The 20,444-nt window shown below is 44.1% G+C and overlaps 1 protein-coding gene across 4 annotated transcripts in view; it reads left to right on the forward strand.

Annotated features, from left to right (window-relative positions):
* MAPRE2 (microtubule associated protein RP/EB family member 2) overlaps nucleotides 1–15,820 on the forward strand; it is a 144,176-nt gene extending 128,356 nt beyond the window's left edge. For all 4 annotated transcript variants that reach the window (XM_058556980.1, XM_058556982.1, XM_058556979.1 and 1 more), the window contains 3 exons: nucleotides 1,448–1,587; nucleotides 6,167–6,325; nucleotides 14,271–15,820. In XM_058556980.1, the coding sequence (XP_058412963.1) occupies nucleotides 1,448–1,587; nucleotides 6,167–6,325; nucleotides 14,271–14,345 (374 nt within the window). In that variant the 3' untranslated portion in view covers nucleotides 14,346–15,820. The remainder of the gene's footprint in view (nucleotides 1–1,447; nucleotides 1,588–6,166; nucleotides 6,326–14,270) is intronic.
* Nucleotides 15,821–20,444: the final 4,624 nt, after the last annotated feature.

The following is a 20,444-nucleotide window of genomic DNA, read 5'->3' on the forward strand; positions in this document are numbered from 1 at the left end:
AGATTTACCCTTCGAAAACTCAGACTATTTTAAGTCATTCCCAATTAACTCGTTCTCATTTTAAAATATATCAGGCATTTCCCTGTATTTTTAGAAGAAAATTCCTTTTTTTTCTTTATACCAGAGAGGCATGTATTTTAAAGGGTATGATACTGTCTGTGCTTCCTGAGGGTATGTATGACTTTGCATCTGTCACTACTGACTCTAGGCACCTGAAGTTGTCCTGTTTGCTACTTTGTAATTAGGAGATTGGTTGAAACTTGTAACTGCTTTCAGAACACTTGCCTTTATAACTGCTGCCTCTTTCTAATCTGTTGGTACTGATAAATTGTAAAGTTGGAAATGAACTGTACAATTGGAAAACATATAACCAAATTTTATTTACTTATTCATGTATTTATTTAAACATTTGTTCCTTCACCAAATATATGTTCAGCCAAGCACTGTGCTAAGCACTGGAATTACAAAGCTGAATAAAACATGTCCCTTGCCCACCAAGAGCCTTCTAGAGGCGTAGAGTATGAGGGATGGTGGTGGAGAATTGGGCCCATGGGACCACACAGGAGGACCACCTATACCAGACTGAGCTGCCACCTGGCGGCACTGTGTTCAGAGTAAAAGGGAGTGGGTAGGCCCCCAGTAATGCCTCTGATTTTCTTAATCCATGAAGTGTGTAAACTTCATTGCATATACCTTGTGGCTTCTATTTCGGCTGCAGAGGCCATTCCCTAGGTGTGTGGCATGTTCTAGAGACTAACAGTCTATCGTGAGCTGAGCTCTAGGTAGGTGAGATCTTACCTGAAATCAGGGGTCTGTTTTTTGTTTTGTTCTTTTTTATTTCTATTATTATTTGTGATGCTCTTGAATCACTTGGTTAAGGTGCTGATCCCCAAACCTCCCCACTGTAAAGGCCTGTCTTTTTCCCTTTATAATAAGTAATTTATAGGGCAGTACCTTGACATGTCTGAATGTCTTGTTCCTCCAAAACTTCTCAGTGTTTTAGAGGCAGTCAGTGAGCCTTGCCTGAATCAGTTATGGGTGTTAACAAAATTGTGGTTTTTCTAGTTCTAACATTTCTTCTACATTTACTAGCTTTCAGTGTTCTATAGAGAAGAGTTTTATATCCTCCCTCCTTCCCTTGCCCTCCCAGTATGGACTAGTTTCTTATTTATTCAGTGCACTGCAATACATTACAGCCATTATTCTTTTGGTATGCAAACTATCCCAAGTGTGACTAGTTTGGAGCCCCTTCAAGCTGGCCCCTGTACTCTTTGACATTAATCCTTGAGCTCATCTTTGCTTTCTGACACAACAGTGTCCTAGGTTCACCTTGTACTTTCACCTCTCATACTTTTTAGTAAACTCCTTTTATATCATATGTTTGCTATATATCTGAAAAGCATTTTTACTGTTGCCAATATTTATAATTTATTCTGGTTACTTTCAGGTGCGGCTAAATCAAGTCCAGCATCTAAACCAGGATCCACACCTTCTCGTCCCTCATCAGCCAAAAGGGCTTCGTCCAGCAGCTCAGCATCCAAATCTGATAAAGATTTAGAAACACAGGTCATACAGCTTAATGAACAGGTAACTCATCATCCCTGGCCGTGTCTCTGGGAGCAGTGACAGGCGTAAGGGGGGAGAGAGCAAACCCTTATAGGCCTGGGATAAGAGAGGGAAGGCGAGGCAGAGTCAGTGGTTTCGAGCAAGTAAGAATAAAAGGAATTGTTCGGGCAGATAAAAACAGTGGTCCATGTTAGTCACAAATCTCAAAGCTATACACTAAGACAGAAGGACACATGACTCAGCCCCAGGTAAATGCAGGCTTGCAGGCAAACCTCCCCCTGCCTCACACCTCAGTGCCTGTCACGAGCTCTGGACTAGACTGTGGCCTATCTGCCCACTTCTGGCCAGTCTAGATAGTGTTAACAGCTTTCGGGTTAGTCTCCCTCACTCCCTTCCTCCTCCCCTCCTTTCCTCCTTCCTTTCCTTCAGCAACTATTTGTTAAGCCTGTTCTATGTGACAGACACTGTGCTTGATGCTGATAATGTAAAGGGAGCAAGACAGATCCCTTCCCTTCCCCATAGAACTTACAGACAGCAATTGCACACAGTAGGCTATTACACAGGCAAAAGCAGAAAACCTAACACTTCCCACAACAGCAGAAGTTTGGTGCCACAGGAGCACTGAACCCAGTATTGGAGGGATCAGAAAGGCCACAGTTGTGTTTTAAGTAGAAGAACTTTCCTTTCTATCTAATATTCCTCATGATTACAGTAAAGCTAGTTCTGCTGTCTTTGACATTTTCAATATAAAGTTTTAGGTGTGCTTTCTAACTAACCATAGCTAATTTTGCCTAAGATTAAACATGGTTTAAAAGTAATAAACCAGTTGGCAATGTAGGGCCCACTGCAGATCACCCTCCCTCACCTTGAGTTGGGAGAGTCTTTAATCCTGGCTGCTCCCACCACTGGGAGAGGAGCCTTTATTCAAGGTCCTCAGGCTGTTCCCAGCCACTCACTGGGCCAATCCCAGTGATTAATCTGATTCTTGATGAGTCAGCAAGAGTCTGGAAACAGTTTTTGAGGTAATTGTATATTTGCAATCAAGAACCTAGTTTAAAAGCAGGCAGTTGCTTAACGAGGGTGTTTCTTTACAGTTCTGATCACTTTAATGAAAAAGGTGAAACCTGAAGCATCCAGTAGGTAGGACTTTGATTTAGAAACTATGAAATGTTCTAATTACCTGCTGATTCTCAGTTTGAGCCCATATAGAATTTCCAGTAGTGAGTTCTTCTCAGAGAAAAGGCAGTTAGGACAGCCATAACGAGCCTTGGGCCACATGCCTAAGGCTCCGAGCTAATGGAGAGGACCTGAAGAGAATCAGGCGTGGGTCTCTAATACTTTAGATTTATAACTCTTTTCACCTTAGGGACCCAAATTCTTTTGAAATCTCTATTATCTCATGTTTCTTCATGATTTCTCTCCTCCCTGTCGTCCCCCTCAACCACACCCAGGTTCTCAACCCTGCAACCCAAAGTGTAATCACATGGAAACCTCGAGATCCTTCCTGCCCTCTCCCTTACAGCTTTAGCCAGCTAGCCCCACTTCCTCACCTTGGGGCTGGCTCTAGGCTCCCATTAGCTCTCAGTCAAAGAGCCCCACATCCCCAGGGGACCCAGACATCGTCCTGCCATCCAAAATGCCACTTTCGAGAGGACAGAGTCAAAAAAGAGAGAGGAACTTTCCAATGGTCTTCCTTCTGCTTATTGTAATTCCTTCATTACTTCCAAAGGGATTCACAACCTCGCCTGCCCCTGATGCATTTACATCAACGAGGAGTGTGCCTGCTCCCTGCCACCCGCCTTCCCTCAGAGGGAAGGCCATACACATCCTAAATTGTGAACCTTCGTTCAACAACTATTTGCTGAGCACTTACTCCAGATCCATTTCCATGGTTATCTGTTATTGCTCCCTCTATTTTCTGTCTTTAAGCCTATAGAGTGGCCCCCTGAAGCTGGTGGGTAGCCAGAGAGGCATCGCTGTGTTGGAACTGAGGACACCAGGACAAGGAAGGGCTGAGGGAAAGTGCCTAGGCTGATGAGTTAATTACGGTAGTAATGGAGAAAGTGACAAGTGCCATAAACTTGAAGAATCTCATTTACTTGGCCTCTTGCCTTTATTCAGGCAGTCTCCCATGACATACTATAAAAGTACCACTGTGCTAGACAATTCCAATGATAGAAATGAATCAGAAGACATAGGGGAGAAAAGGCATGACTAAAATCATTAGGGACTGTTCCTGGAGAGTGGGTTAGCCAACAGGCAGTGGGGCGGAGTCACTGCTGTGCTCAGGGACCCCTGGGGGCTGGAGAGTGGGCGTTGGTTAGCCCAGGCAGACACTGTGGCTCGGGCTGCAAGGCTGAGAGGACCAGCAGCGTGTGGACACTGAGCGGGTGGGAAGAATTGGGAGAAGAGAGCTTCCCCTTCTCGTCCCTTCCTCTTGACTTTCCTCAAGGGTCCATCCCCAGCATCCCCTCCACCGCTTAGGCTTCTGCTGTGACATGTGAAGGAGCAGGGAGGGATCGGGCTTTGTGAGTGGACTGTGAAAATGGAATTTCATTTGCCAATTCATCTTTCGTCATATAATTTAGCTCCTGCTGGTTTTTACTAGGGAATGTTTATAGCTGCACATCTATTACCTAATGCGTCTGGAATACTACCAAAGGCCGGCCTGGGCTGGGTATTTCTACAGAAGCCTCAGCTCTTTGCTCATCGTGCAGACCAAAGGACCCTCGAGAGGCAAACAAACCTAGTGTTCGCGTGTCAAATGTGTCCAGAGACCCTTCTTGTCTCGTACTGGGGAGCTGGCAAAACTGCCACGGATCCGTCTGCTGGCACAAATGCAGGCTTCGGAGGGATTCTGCGGCCAAGCCCAGGGAGGGGGCTCGTTTGTTTTAAAGCAAGAAACCATTTCTAGAATAAAGGGAATTTTCTTTTTCCTGGAATTCAGGCTGCTGGTTGCCTTCAGTTTTTACAAATGTCCAAGCCATAGTATTATCAGAAATTAGAGTTGAAAGTTAGCAAACTGATGTTCTGCTGCTTTGTAACCAGCTATGTGAGGGCATCTGAGGTGAACTCTGAGGGACCGTGTCCCTGAGTCTTACGGAATCGATACGAATTTGCCAGGTGTGCAGGAAGAGGATAGACATTGCATTTGCTCAGTATATGCCTGAATGAATCAATCATTCCAGACAGATAAACAGCATGTGCAAAAGCCCAGAGTTACTAGAAAGAGAGAGAAAAAAATTGTCCATTTGAAATGTAATTTTTGGAAATTCTGTTCAGGATGATTTTTAATATACTGAAAGATTTCACCTGGGGAGAATCATGAAAGACTTAATTTACCTCCTAACGAATATTCTCTGCATAAATATCAAAGCACTAAGAGTTTAAAAAAAGTGAGGAGGGGCCAGCCTGGTGGCGTAGCGGTTAAGTTCGCATGCTCCACTTTGGTGGCCCGGGGTTCACAGGTTCAGATCCCAGGCACAGACTTATGCACTGCTCATCAAGCCGTGCTGTGGCAGGCGTCCCACATACAAAGTAGAGAAAGATAGGCACAGATGTCAGCTGAGGACCAATCTTCCTCAGCAAAAAGAGGAGGATTGGCAACAGATGTTAGCTCAGGGCTAATCTTCCTCACCAAAAAACAAAAAAAGTGAGGGATTCTCAGGGACCAGGTACAGGGTGATGGTTTGGGCCTGTGTGTAGCTGCTGTGCCCATAGGAGTGTGGCAGCTGGGCTTTGAGACCAGATCTGTCTACACACACCCCGTTCAGTGTTTCTTTAGCCCAGGTGACAACTTTCTTGGGCTCTGCCTCACCCACTGCCTCCTTCCCCTCACCAGCACTGTCTCTGTAATCACTGTGAGAGGTGCACAGCCCTGGAAGGTCCTTGAACCAGCATCAAGGGAGACAAAACAGAGTGAGGGTTATTTCACTGAGGGAATGGAGCTTCCATATCTTCCCACCTTTCCTGTGATGTACCCAAAGCCAGAACTAGAGAAATTAAGACAGATGCACTCAGGCAGGCTTTTAGTCTTGCGCAGTTTTCCTTGTGTAGCCAACACCCAGTTTCTCAGTAGAGAGCATTTGTCGAGCTTGGCTCAGGATCGTTTATGAAGGGGTCCAAAACTAAGGGCGGCTCTTAATGCAAGTGATGTGAAGACAGGAGGGCCCTCACAATACATCTAAAGGAACCACAGTGACAACCTCTCTCCTTTACCTCTCCTCCCTCCTCCCATTCTCTCATCTCCCCTCCCTACAGAGGATGAACAAGTTAGGAGAAAAGAGTGCTCTAGCCTGTGGTAGCAGGAGAGGAAAGCTTATGGAGCCTGGATGGAACTGTATCAAGCAGAACAATCCCTTGGACACGGGTTAATAAACACTCAGTTGACAGAGGGAATGACGAGCGTGCTGTGGAAGTTGGAGAGCTTGGCCCAGGCTCAAGCTCCAAACAGCAGTCCCTTGTTTCTCCCTCAGACTTGCACGTCGGTTTTTGCATGTCGTCTTTTCATGTTTCAGGTCTTTATACGCAGGCATGGTTGGGCCCTTACTTTTTATACTGTATTTCAGGGTTTTTCTTCTCCACCCTCACTCCCTTACAGGTACATTCATTAAAACTCGCCCTTGAAGGTGTGGAAAAGGAAAGGGATTTCTACTTCGGAAAGTTGAGAGAGATCGAGCTTCTCTGCCAGGAACATGGGCAGGAAAACGATGACCTCGTGCAGCGACTAATGGAAGTCCTCTATGCTTCGGAAGAACACGTAAGTGTGAGGGGAGCCCTTGACCCTTATGCTCTAAAGTGACACTCGTGGTCAAGGTGCAGTGGGCAATGTGCCTTCAGATACTATGTGCCCTGGGACCTCAGGGAGAATTACAGCTCAGCCAGTGCATTTGATGTTCCCAGAGGAATAAACATTATCATCATGATCCATTGACCCATGCTCAGGGGACATGCATCCATAAATTAATCTGGGAAGAGATGAGTGGATGGGAGGGGAGTAAGGGAACTTTGATTGAGATAAATAGACTTATGCAGCCAAATCTCAAGTGGTTTTCAGCTCTCTGAGCAAATGAACAGTAGGAATGCGTGTAAGGATTCCTCTTTCTTCATGACAGATCAGAGTGTGGTTAAAGGAGAAGTTAATCTAGATGCTTTTCCCATCACCATAAGCCCCACAACTGCTTTTATTTCATAGCTGGTTGTCTTGGTTACTTATTGCCACTATAGACCAGCACTTTGGGACAACTATTTGTTGAAAAATACTTCTCGAAGGCCTCCTCTGGTTGGGAGGACCTGCCCACCAGGGTTGCTACTCACCAGTGACTATGCCGAAGGGAGACCCAGAATGTGGCTTTTTCCATTGACGGAAAGCAGATGTGAGGAGCAGCGGAGGAACAAGACTCTCAAGAAGCAAGGAGGGGAAGGGGGGGATAAATGGCAGAGACCGAGGCAGATCACCCAAAGTCTGCCCATACAGAGAGGGAGAGGCCCCAGGAGCTGGCAGCAGGCATGGGAGCCTGACAGAGCTTCTCCTTCCACAGGGCCACACTGTGAAAGGCAAGAGAGGATGGGTTGGGGTTTCGAGCTTCTCCTTCTGCCAGGTAGAAGCTGGTGAAAGTGTTTGGGTCTGTTTGACCAGGAGGCCCGTGGACACTTTGAGGGCTCTGTGGTTGAGTTACATGTGTGTGAGTAATTTCACAGAATCTAACAAGCCACCAGCAAGTTTACTTTGTGTCTTATTCCAGCTGAATAACAGGCAAATGTTTACTCCATGTAAGATTAAAATCCTAGCTATGAAATTTTCCTAAACTGTAAGAAACTGTCTGGGTTTTGGGGACTCTCCACCACTTTTTTCATTTCCCCCAGATATTTTTTTTAAACTTCTTTCTTGGTTAGCTCACATTGTAGATCTTGAAGCCCTGGGAATCAGCCTGGGTAGGTCCTAGAGATAGTGATGGCTTCACAAAATACGGTTCTCCATATTTTCATATCTGATAGAGGAAACCAAAGGTTGATTTGTAGTGTGTCTGCACCACCAAGAGTGGCATTTATATAATGTTCTGTTTGTAGAGAGTGCTTTGTAGTCTGTCCAATACTAGATGAATTATGGTTCTTCTCTTCACAAGCTTGTTTGAGGCTAAATCCCATGAAGTCTATGCAGCACTGTGAGCCCGAGTGAATCCCACCTATGGGAGTGAGGCAGTGTGCAGGATGGAATCGTCCCTGTGCTTCCAGTGGGAGGAAAAGCCTTCTGATTGTAACCTCGAGCCAGATCTTGTCCCAAGAGGGAGTCCTTGTATAGGAACACCATCAGGTGAACTCCAAATTAAAAGTTGACATGGGCCACTGAGTTCCGGGCTAATGGCAGGCAGGGCCAGCCTTAGGCAAGAGCTCTTGCCTCTGGGTGTGACTTCAGAGGAGTCTGCCTAGATGACTATAGTCAGCTTCTCTTCTACCATTCATATCATACCACCCCCCACACACACCAACTTGCTGTGGTCTGGATTCAGAAAGCCATTCTTGCATCGTATGGGCAATTAATGCAGACCCCCCTCCAAGAAGAAGTAATACTTTAGAGCATTATCAGTCATTAAAACTAAGTAATGGTTTTAGCAGGTCCTTTCCTGAAACACTTGGGGTGAGACTTGACGGGGAGGGGCCAAGGACTTTACATGTGTCAGCTCCTTTAAGTCTCTTGGGAATCCTATCAGATAGATATGGTTGTCATCCCATTTTACAGATGAGAGAAACTCAGGCAGAGAGAGGTTAAATTACTTTCCCAAGTTCTGAGTGAGTAAGCAGCATAATTTGCGTTTGAACTCTTGAGTCTTGAGTTCATGGTCTCCCTTCTCCAAGGCTCAGGCTGTTAAATAGGGAATATGATAGTGGAAATAGCTAATAACATTTATTGAGCATTTAGCATGTGCTAGATATTATATTCATGTTCTATATACATTTCTCACCCTAACCACATGCCTCTGAGGTGTGAGTACTATTACTTATCTCCGTTTTACAGATAAAATTACTTGCCCAACAACCCACCCTTAATAAGTTCTACCACTAAGGTTCAAACCCAGGTTTCTCTAACTCGGAGCCCCAGATCTTAAGGAGTGTGTTCCTTGCTTCTCAGTATACTGGGTGCTATGGGGAAGGGAGAAAATAAAGGTGGTACCACTGGGGAAAACTGCAAGACAGACTTTGTCTAACTGACAATATTGAGTTGAACACGCTCTGTGTGTAAAGAAGGAAGTAGTCAAATTCCCACGTGGGTTTTCTCCAAATAACTCCCCTCATCTCATTTTGTTGTTTTACACTTTCAAAAAAGTTGTCTTGGCCTCTTTGTCTGGGCATTCATCTGTTTAATTCAGCATCCACTAAGAACCTCCATTTTCTTCTGGCTGGTAGCTTCTCTAACCCACCTTTGTTCTCTCTGGCACTGTGCTGCTCTCATCAAATAGAGAGAAACATGGTAGGGAGAGGAGAGAGAGAGAGAGAAAGACAGTGGCGTCACCATTTAGTGTATGCTAAGGAGTATCCAAAGTCCAAGACGAGACTTAGAGACAGTAACCAGGCAATTGGAATCTGGAAAATAGACTTAATACAAACTACGTGTGTGGGTTACCCAAGCAAAATCTTCCAGTGCAGTTGCTGCCTTAATTTTTCCTGTTCCAGGATAACTTCTAATGCAACTCCATGTCTGGACAACTCCAAAAGAAACACATCAGGTTATACTGAGTTTTCTATAGAGAATAAGCTATTTGATCTGGAATATGCTAAGTGTCCTTGTTTAGAATGTGACAAGACCCATTTTTTAAAACCTTGGTTTCTGTATAGAAAGAAAGGGAGGACCATCTGCCATGTTGCTGGACACTGCTGGGTATTTTCCATACACTGTCTCTGTGTGTGCACACACACGGCACTGCTTACAGAGGAGGACACAGAGTGGCTCAGGAGCAGCTAGCCTATTTTCCTTTCTGCTTCTCCCCCTAGAGGTTCAAGGAATCATCCTAGGCACCTTAAAGCCTTCAAGCATTTGCCTTTTCTCCCCGAGCATAATGAGTCCTGTTTCTATGGCAGCCTCCCAGAAGCTTATCTAGGTTCTATCATTGAGGGAGTGAGCCTTTAAAAAAGCTTCTACCCTTGCCCAGGAAAGGCATCTCTGGAAAAAATGTGCTCAGAGGTTGCTATGCCACTGCACCCACCCCGCCCCCCCCCCCAAGCTCTTAGAAGCTTCCTTTTGCCCCACCGTGCCCTACCTTGACATTGTGTCCTGTTTTCAGGCCATTCACATGCTTTGGTGCTGGGTGGACATGCAGGTATGATGTGCATAGTGTCTAGGAAGAAATGCCAATACTTTGTGATGCCATTGGTATGACTATGTCTGCATATCTGAGAGGTGGAAATTTCTGGTTGTCTCTCTCCTGGAGACAAGAGAAGTGCTAAAGAATCGAAAGCTGGATTGAGAGCTTGCTCTTCAGTTAAACATAGATGAACTCTGCATTGACTTTTCAGGTGGAGGTATTTGCTGGAGAGGCCTCCTCCCTAAGTCTTTATTTGGTCATGGCTGCTCTTTGATTCTTATAGTCAAACAATCTTATAGTCAAACAATCTTATAGTCAAACAATCCCAAACATGTTTGGGAGGTGTAGAAATCCAGATGGGAGTTTTGAGTATGCAAATAAACATAGGCAGTTCAATTTGCAGTTGTAGAAACCTAATGGAAGTTTCCAGAGCAGATCGCCAGTCAGCTGCCCAGTGCGTTTCTTAATCATTCTGTTATCTTTTCTCTTAATACTGAACTTGGGGCGTCTGGACTTAGTTGTTGGTTAGCTGCTGCCTTGTGCATCTGTCAGCTGAGGTGTACCTGCTCATAGACAGGCACTTGTTTCCTGAGGTACTGTCACAGAAGCCACTGTTAAATGACCTAACGATACTTCCCCCCTCAACCAACACCTTTTGGATACAGCCTGTGTTTCTGTCGTTGGATGAAGCATTGGGTATATAGAAAGAGGACATGGTCCCTGCCTCAGAAGAGATCACAGCCCCAGGGAGAGACAGGGACACCATTAACTGGATATGTCGGATTATGATAAATGCAATAATAGACACATAAATAAACTTGTGTGGGTGGCACATAAAGATAGCCTGGAGAGTGACAAGCAGAGACTTCACAGAGAAGATGACATTTGTGTTGGATGTTGAAGGATGACTAGGAATCTCAACAGTTATAGAGCTAAAACCGGGAGAGTATTTTTCAGGCAGAGGAAACACAATGAACAAAGCAGAGAGGAAAGAACAGCTGGATGTGGCTGGCATGAGTGGTGGCAGATGAGCCTACTGAGTGTCACCTCGGATGTTTAGGAAGTAGGGAGCCATCTAGGAAGCAGGAAGCCATCAGAGGTTCTTGATGACCCCTCCTTTGCCCCATTTTCCTCCCACAGTAGCCAAGAGCCTTCTTCAACACTGGCTTCCAACTTGCTTCTCTTTCTAGTGATTATCATAAGAATAAGGAACTCTAATGCAGTCATTCCCAGCTAAACATTTAGAAAGATGTGATGGATTGATATGCAAATATTAGAATTAAGTAAGTAGGTGGCACTCAAGTGCACAGTCACATATTTGGCATAGGTTTTGCCTAGCCTCCTCCTTACATGTGCGTTTAAACTCTCCATTCTTGTGTGGGGCATAAGAAAAAGATCATTTATTTTTCTGTGCGTCTACACAGCATTGTGTGGCTGGGAGCTCTCTGTTGTGATACGTAACATAACTGCCTCAGAATTACAGTTGCATTCTGCCAGACTTTCAGACTGCCTTAATTTGCACCCCAAGCATTAAGCAATCCATTGGTAACCTGGGACGTTTGCCCTATATACTGGTATTACCCAGGAAGGGTGGTCTGGGGTCTGCAGTTCCTGTAGATCAGTGACATCACAGTGGTGCCCTGTGAATGAGGAAGCTGCCCTTGGCCAGCTGGAGACCACAGAACTGTAGACAAGGGCACCGCACCCACCCCCTCTTGCTCGACAAGTATGAAAAGGAGGCCTGGGGAGGAGCCTAATCTAGTGGATTCCTGGTCCTGCAGCTTGTTACAGGCCCACAATTACTTGAACCTAAGTCTTTTGACTTTCAGTCCTGGGTTGACTCCATTATCCCACAGTTAATTCCCAACTGTGATGTGAGCAAACAAGATTTTTTGTAAAATGTCAAACAGATACTCATTTCTGAGATCTTCCCATCAAGCAGCCTAACATGCACAAAACAGTTATGTAAGAAAAGCACAATTCAGACCAGCTGAAGTCTGAGAGGTTTGATAATGGAAGGCACCACACTGGCATTAAAGAGTTAGGATGATGAATAAATCAATATCCCTGACCCTCAGGCTCAGAGCCTGGCTGGAGAGGCAGCCGTGTAGCCAGCCAGTAGGAATACATACAGATACACACACACACACACACACACACACACGGAGAATCCCCCCCTCCTCCTTGCCCTTTCCCTTAAGGTTCTTATGGCTGGTCAAATAACTAAAAAAGCAAGTTAGCAGAAGAAAATAAAACAAAGTTTAATGGCATGTATAGATGGAAGAAACTCAGGAAAAACTGAGCAACAACTCGCCAAAATGGCAAGGTTTCTTATCTTAAATACTATTTTCATCTAAAGACAAAGGAGGATGTTGGGGGTGGGGGGAGTAAGCCATAGGAGATAAACAGAAAAGCGCAGTAGACAAGAGTAAGGTTACCATGCAGATTTAAGTCCTCGCCTTCTACATTGATAAGAGTTTCTATACATAAGATCATCCCCCTTCTTCCTCATACAGAGAGGGAGATACCTTTACAAATGGAGATTTTCCTTGCAAATGTAACTGTCTCTTACAAAGGATAACTTCTGCTTTTACTTGGTTTTCAGAAGCTTTGATAAGAATGGGCTTAGCAAGGACCCTCCCAGTCTATCCATATCCAGAGTTATCTATGGTGATGGACTGTCCTGGGGACAGGCCTTCTATCTTAAATTCTTTTAGGCAGTTAGTGGGGGAGGAGGTCAAAGTTTCTTTCAGAGTCTTTTGTTCTTGAAAATAATCAAGGTAAAGGGACATATTTTGAGGTGGCCAATTCTGATCCCCCACAACACACACCCAGACACACAAACACACACTCACGGCTACAGTGTGAGACCTGATGGAAGCACGAACCAAGGATGTAAAGCTTAGAAGGGCGATTCATTCCAGGGCAAAAGCAGTGAGTGAGAGAGGCTTCAGGAAGAGACACCTGGGAGTTCCCAGTCCACCATTCCTGCTAAACTCCCATGAGCATTAGTTGCCTTCTTTGCCCCTAGACAAGAGGAGAGCACTCATCGAGGGAAGCCAGTGACTCTTCCTATTTTGCACTATTCTAGCAAGACATGCTCTCCTCCTCCCCAGGAGAGTGCCACCGTCAGTTGAGGCACTCACTTTCTGAGCTGAGAGAACCACCTTCTCGTGTGCCAAGCAGTGGGCACAGCGGTTTGCCGAGGACGCTACACTGATGATCCAGGGGCCTGGGGATGAGCTGGCAGAGCCAGAGTAAAGGGGGGCCCAGGGCTCTGAGGTCAAAGAACATCTGCAGTTAAGGAATTAAGGAGTGAGGAGGCCGGAAGGATAGCGTGACGTGGGCAGAGAGAATAGGAAGAGGGTGGCTCAGGGCAAGAAGGGAGTGAGTATGCAAAGTACAAGAGGACACAAGCACTTCTGTAGGTCCCAGCGTGCACTCCCGACTGCATCACAGAAGCAGTGTGTGTTCTCGAGGGAGCGGTTGGCCCCATTGATTAGCCATGCTCCCTCTGCTTGGGTAGTCAAGAGCTAATTATTCTTTGTGAGGTCACAAAAGTAAAGAATTTGCAGATAAGGCTGACCAGGGCTGATGTTCCCTGGTTGGTGTTCATGATGTGCTTCACTGGGTTAGGAAAATGAACAAATAGGTCATTTGGAGCCAAGTAGAGGAATACCTCAACCCCCTGGGTCACAGTCAATAAACAGAAAATAAGCAAAAAAGGCCTCACACACCCAAAATAGATGTCCCAAAGTCTTTGAGCTAAAGCTCCTGAGCTCCCCTGATGGAGCGGCCTCCTTGTCCGGGGCAGCCCGCAAACCGTGGTTATTATCCTTTCCTTACCACGCCTCTCTGACAAGTTGCTTCTCTGCATCAAATGAGTAACAGGTTATAACAAAGGGTCTACTTCAAGCAGACATGGGATCAGGTGAGAAGAATGACAGCAGGAGAGGAAACAGATCAGAAGCTCTGCATCACGGGCATGAGTGTCAGGGTAACCATCTGACACACCACAGGGGCTTGGGGCTCGGCTGCATCACAGCAGGTTCACTCGTGGCTAACGTGATGCTCTTGAGTCATTGTGTTTGGTTTACTCTTTTATAGAGGGTAGGAAAATATGTAACATGTTCTGTGAAGATTTCCTTCCAAGACAGTTAGAAGGAAGTTTGGTGCGTAAAGCCTGATGACTGTGCTCTAGAATGATCCATTCTTTGATAGAACAGGGAAGCAAAGGCATCCCTGCGTGTGCATTGGCTCCTAAAAGCAAGAGGGCATTTGCATGGCGAGCTGTGCCTAAGCCCGTGCTCTCTGCGGCCTGCGTAGTGATCATGGGGCTGGGACACTGCGTGGCCTCAGACACAGTAAATTGTTTCAGCTGAAACTTCTCCCCCTGCCCTGCAGGAGGGCCACCCTGAAGAGCCGGAAGCAGAGGAACAAGTTCACGAACAGCAGCCCCAGCAGCAGGAAGAGTACTGAACCATCATGGCAGCTCTCGACACTTCCATTTTGCATGGGAACTTTTCTTCTGGAGAATTGGAACATATGTGGCCTCAAGCTCAACAGAAACCAGTTGTTCCCAACCTGCTGTTAACATCAATGCACTGTTGCATACACCAGCCACTGCGCTCAGTTCCCATTTCCTTTGCCAAGACGCATTAGCAGCCGGCTGTTCGGCGGCCTACCTGAGAGATCATGGGGTCACATAACTTCAACTTCACCACTTGGCTGCTTGAGATTGGTTCTGCTCTTTTCATTTCTTTCCAGAACAACTCTCCCCACCCCACCACCACCACCAACACCCCCTTTTTATCCTGGTGTGAAACAATGGTAATTTGATATATGGTATTTATATTGGCATTTCTCAACCCAGTGTCACTAGATGTCACACACATTTGTGGTGCTTTGATGTTTGCGAGTCTAACCTCTGAACGTAAATTTGGTCAAGTAATAAATTGGAACAAAGGGAAAAAGATACTTGATATGAAAGCCATAATGACAGTGACTTGTTTCATGGGGAAAAACACAGTTAGTTTCTCCCTCTACTCACAACACTAAAGGGAAAAAAAATGGAATCAAAACTAGGACTTCAGGGCCTAGCAGTGTTCTATATCAGCATGTTAGACAACCACACAGTATGTTGTTAAGTTTTGAAAGACATTCACTCAAGGAAAACACCATCTCCACTTGGCCCTCTAACCACTTGCCCCTGCCGTCCCCCACCCAGGTTCTCATGCTATTTTTCTTTCTCAGGGTCCTCTTTGGTGGGCAGCCACTCTCCCCAAGAAGCTGTCATCAGTTATCTGCAGTCCAGAGAGGGTCTGCATAGGTACAGGTCCTCCTGCCTCAGTCCCTCCCTCCTTGTGTGGGTTTCAGCCCAAATCCCGTCATCCACACTAGGGGACTCCTACTAAAGGATGACTTCAGGGTGTGCAGCCTCGAGTTTCAGGGTTCTGCACATCATGCTGCACACTTGCTGGAAGGCTGGAAGTGAAGACCTTATTAATAGGAGCATAATGCCAAGGGAGAATCATGGTTCTGAAGTCTGGTGTTGACACTGGAATGACAGCACAGAAAAATCTATGATTCCCAATACCTTCTGGACTAAGGAATTTCCCCTCTGTAATACAAGGACCCTCCTTGTCATTGACCTTTGCTAAACCACGGCAATTCATAAATAGAGGAAACATTAATGAATTAAAAGCATTCCTTATTTTTTTAACTAATATTTGCACATTTTCTTAGTATCTTTCCAAATCTTGGCCTTTTTTTTTTTCCTTTGACAGATGGTATCCCTTCCTGGATCATTCATTTCACTTGGTTTCTAACTTTAGATTTACTTTCACTTGTTATTTGACTTAGCAGGTGCAACAAAAACAAGAAACAAGTGTGCCCACCCCACTTTCCTCTTAACTGAAACGCTTAAAATAAATTTCTGAATTATGTATCATAAAGCTTTGACATTGCTTTATTAATTGATGAACTACCAATTCTAAAGTCGAGCATTGAAGCTTCCCACCAAAAGAAGTCTTCTCAAAATAAATCTTTTGCGGCAAAGTGGTATTTATTGAGTTATATGTGAAAAAGTTTGCTTGTATTTTTGAGGTTGTTACAACACACTGTGCAGAATTGGACACATGTTCTGTGGTGTTTGGTTTCCCTTTCTTCTCTCTCCTGCTTGCTCTGCACTACAGCGGCAGCTCATTTCTCTCAGGCTGCAAAGCCTGGCTCTCAGCAGTGACATCCTCCTACACCTGGTTACAGGTAGTGGTTGTGCTATATGCAGCATCATGCTTAACGGTGTGTCCCCCCCAAAGCCTGTTGCACCCACTGATTTTCCTTTTTTTAAAATAGCTCTTGTAAAGAGACACAATAAATAATTCCATGCAGAACATATTTCAGTGGTTCCTAGGCAGTTCTTTACCTACTCTGGACATCTCAGTAACACCCAGTGCCAGGTGGATCATGACCCAAACTCCTGTCATGTGGGTGCACATGAATGGAGAGCAGGGTGTTGTCTTCTCCAGAAACCACTGGATACTGTGTAACTTGCTTAAGTGTCACTAGTGACACTCAGCCACCTCCGTTCCTCCCCAAATCCCCAACCTTCTCAGCTATAAACACACTGGTCAGATAGCCTGCAAAGAGAACTTTCCCCAGTCATCCTACTTCATTCTCCTTCCCGAAGTCTTGGGACAGACCATTTATTTAGAGAAGAGCTACAAATTCCTCTTTCTGTCCCCATCTGAAACATCTTCCATTGTGCTGCATCGCATGTGACATCACTGATGCTTTGGGGAATCTTTAACAGCTAAGTTTCTGAGTCCTCTTTGGCTGCACTCCAGCTTCTGTGCAGACCACCTCTTGTTTCCCAGGACTGCTTCCTTCCTGATGGCAGCACCCCATCGTTCTCTCATCTTGGCATCCAGGACGCGCTTGCCTCCATGGCCCCCTGTCACTGTGCTGGGCCGAGAAGTATCGCTTGGGGTGTGCTCTGCTCCTCCCTCTCGGAAGCCGGACTGCATTCTTAGTCCCCTACCCACCCACCCACCGTGGCTGGTTTTAGCACTTCCACTGCCCGTGTCAGATAGGAAGTGATTGAAGCAGGGGGCAAAGAGAGAGCCCGTCTTCTTTCTAAGCAGAAAAGCAGAAAAAGAAAAGACAAAGACAAACACCCTGTTGACCTGAGAGAAGTAAACTCCAGAAGGGAACCAAGAGCTCCTCCCTTCCCTGGTGAGTATTTCCATTATTCCGTTAAGGTTTAATATGCATTCAAATTACTTTTACTAAATAGTACACCATAAAGCTTTTGTTATATATTAAATGTAAACTGAAAGGAATGTAAACATATGTATTGTTAATTATAAATATAGATAAGTAATGACATTAATAGATGAAAAAGTCTTATTCAGATGTATCACATTCATTTTACATTACCCACCTATTGTCGCATGATTAGAATAGTTTTTTGTCTCTGAATATGTGAATAACTTGACTTGCGTTTATCTTTTTACATATTTAATAAAAAAAAGTATATGTTAAAATCGGCCTCAATCTTATAGATTCTTAAACTTTTATGCTAAAGGTTTCCTTTGGAGTGAGCATGTGTGTATGAATAGGCTATTTGTGTGGATTCACACATCTACCCATGTTTTATGATGATTTACATGGGGGGGTCTTTGTTTTTATTGATGGTATATGTTTTAACAGGAATTACAGATTGGAATTTAATATCAAATGTAGCAGCTGTGACACCTTTTTAAAAAAACTTTACCAAAAGTAAAGATAAACCATTGCCTTAGGAAACATTTTACTTGCAAGCAAACAAAATCCTAGCTTCTGCAGGTCCAGCCTGCTCCATCTGGACGAGACAGAGCTGGGCCAATTAGGAAACTGGGGCAGAAGCAGGCAGATGTTTCTATGTGCAACTTTGTGGCAAAACGACCTATGATTGGCAAAAGCTCTTTAAGTGTATTTCCCCCCTCCGGTTTGTTGACTGTAAACAATGATGATTTATAGATATAAGATATAAATGGAATACAAAACTTTCAGGCACAGGAAGAGGTGAAAAAAGAAATGTATTAAAACCGGTCCAGTGAGCTACCTGTGGAGACTGTAGAACAGGTGGCGACAGTCTGTTGAAGACTTTGCCCAGGAGCCTGCAGGTTATTGAGGTTTACCCTGAAGGATGCCAGCCTTCCCTAAACTGCTTTCAGGCACCACCTAGAGGCGAGTTTTGTTTCTATACTATCCTTTGGCAGCTAGTTTCCATTCACTTGCCTTTAGGCACTTTTCTTTTAAGAGCAAAGAAGTGGGAAGACACAGAAGACAAAGATACTACCAACTCTTCTCCATCTACACTCCTTTCTCCACAGGGTGTGTGACAGAAGTCTGAGCTGTTACCTGGGTTGCAAAATCTCATGCTCAAACCATACGTTTCCATTTAATTCACCAACCCTGGAGTTTTAAACCCTAGATCTTACACTTTAGCTGTTTGTGCACAAATAGTCAAGAATACATGTGATTCACCTTTCTTACAAGCACATGGGTGGACTCGACTAAACACATCACTCATGATTCAAAGGTGGTGAAATAACATGTTTGCTCCATTTTATTAAATCTGAGATTATCTCTAAAAATTTAATGTGTTCCTACTGGTATTGTGCTTAGGCTCATGAGTCCAGAGGGGAAAAAAGTTAATGTAATTCCACTAAATTGGAGCTATAAAGAGCCAGTTCTCTAAAACGAAGCACACACACAACTTCGTTTCTGACCTTTCTTATTCTTCCTCTCAACTGCCAGAACACAGCTTCTATGATCCTTATGGCTGCTATCATTAGTAAACATTCACGGACCCACCGTCTCAGCACTAACAGTGTTGCCAAACAAGCACAGGCGTGAGAGCAGAGCGTCTCCCTGGCTGTCTAACAACTCGAGTTTTGCTGAACTGGGAGCTCATAAGAGATATTCTCCATTCATTGGATGAGTTCTGGCTTTATTGCCTAAAGGAAGGCAAAGCTTAAAATCCATTGAGCCCAGGATGACTCTCAGATGGCACCAGGACTTCAGATCACAAAACTGCCCAAGGACAGACCACCCCCACCCAGCTCTGACCTGGACCCCACATCTTGTACAGGCAGGGCTCCACACAAGGTGCATTTGTTAAGGCCAGGCTGCCTTCTCTGTTGGGTTTAAGACTGTAAGAAAAATGGAAGGCCCAGCTGAAGTTAATTTGTTGAATGCCTTTTTCTCTTTCCACTGAAAAAAAATGTTGAACCTTTTTAGCTTGCCAAGTTTTAATTTCTTAAACAGGCTTCTTGTGGTATTTTGTAACTATCTTATCAAGACTGGGTGTAAATTAAGTGTTTCTAAAGGGTAATAACATATTAATGTCCCTTTGAATTTATGATATTCAGTAGAAACTAGCTCAGTACCTAAATGTATTCTTTTTCAGAGAATAAAAAAACTAAGTACACATTTCCTTCTGTGTAGCAAACGTCCCTCATATTTTTACACTATGGTATTTCTTTAGGTCTTGAAGGTTATCTGTATAATATAACTTAAAAATTTTTTTAAAGATACATTTATCTTCTTCACTAAAATGTTTTGGTCAAATATGACAGCTTAAATGAAACTTTAGAAATTAGAGAAGTAATGAAAAGTTCTCATAAACATATTCAGAATTTTAATCTGATCCAAATTCACAGCTTAATACTAGGACAGTCTCCTCCAATCTGATATATTTATTATATGGATGAAACGTGACCTTCTACTAATGGAACAATTTTTTACCAGTTTGAAACTTTTTTCAGAGAAAGACCACAGAAAATCTGTTAAATGTTAGTCTCTTACAGGCTAAGCTGTCTCAAAGATAGGTTCATGGACCCTCCTGTTCTGGACACACACACACTATCCAGTCATCTGAGCTTAAAAAAAAAAAGCAGAGAAGGAAAATTTGAATTTTACCCCAGAACATTTTCAGTTATTCTTAAGAGAATGGTTTTGAATTGAATATCACAAGATGCTGACCAGTCATAGCTAAGACATCATCACCACGACATCCAAGGTGGTCTAGTTTTCCTTTCTTTTTAAATTTTGACACCATTTACTTAGGGATGAAAAATATATTCCTTTTAAACAAAAGATTTAATAGGCACAGAGTGAATGGTTGTATTTGTCATACCTACAGTAGATGTAAAAGGGCTCAAATGTAATAATTTTTCTCTTCTGAGAACATAATGTTGAAAATTGCCAGACATGTGCTTGTGTCTCCACCATTTTTACTAAGCAAAGACTTTACAGTATAGGTAATTCCTAGTTAGAACACACTATTTTGTTAGCCACTGAGTATTTAAAAGAGGCCTCAAACATATTTGATTTGAAAACACTCATAATAGACAGTTTACATAGAACTTAAAAATGGTACCTTGGACCACACAGCTATACACTCAACAGATAACATTATGAAATGACCTCATTTAACTCAACATCCTAACTGATGAGAATGATTGTCATGATCTAGCATACTTCACTATGATGTTATTATCCAAACTGGTTTCCAGGCTGCTGTAAAATGCC

Source organism: Diceros bicornis, chromosome 16 (assembly GCF_020826845.1).
Source record: "Diceros bicornis minor isolate mBicDic1 chromosome 16, mDicBic1.mat.cur, whole genome shotgun sequence".
Lineage (NCBI taxonomy): Eukaryota > Metazoa > Chordata > Mammalia > Perissodactyla > Rhinocerotidae > Diceros > Diceros bicornis.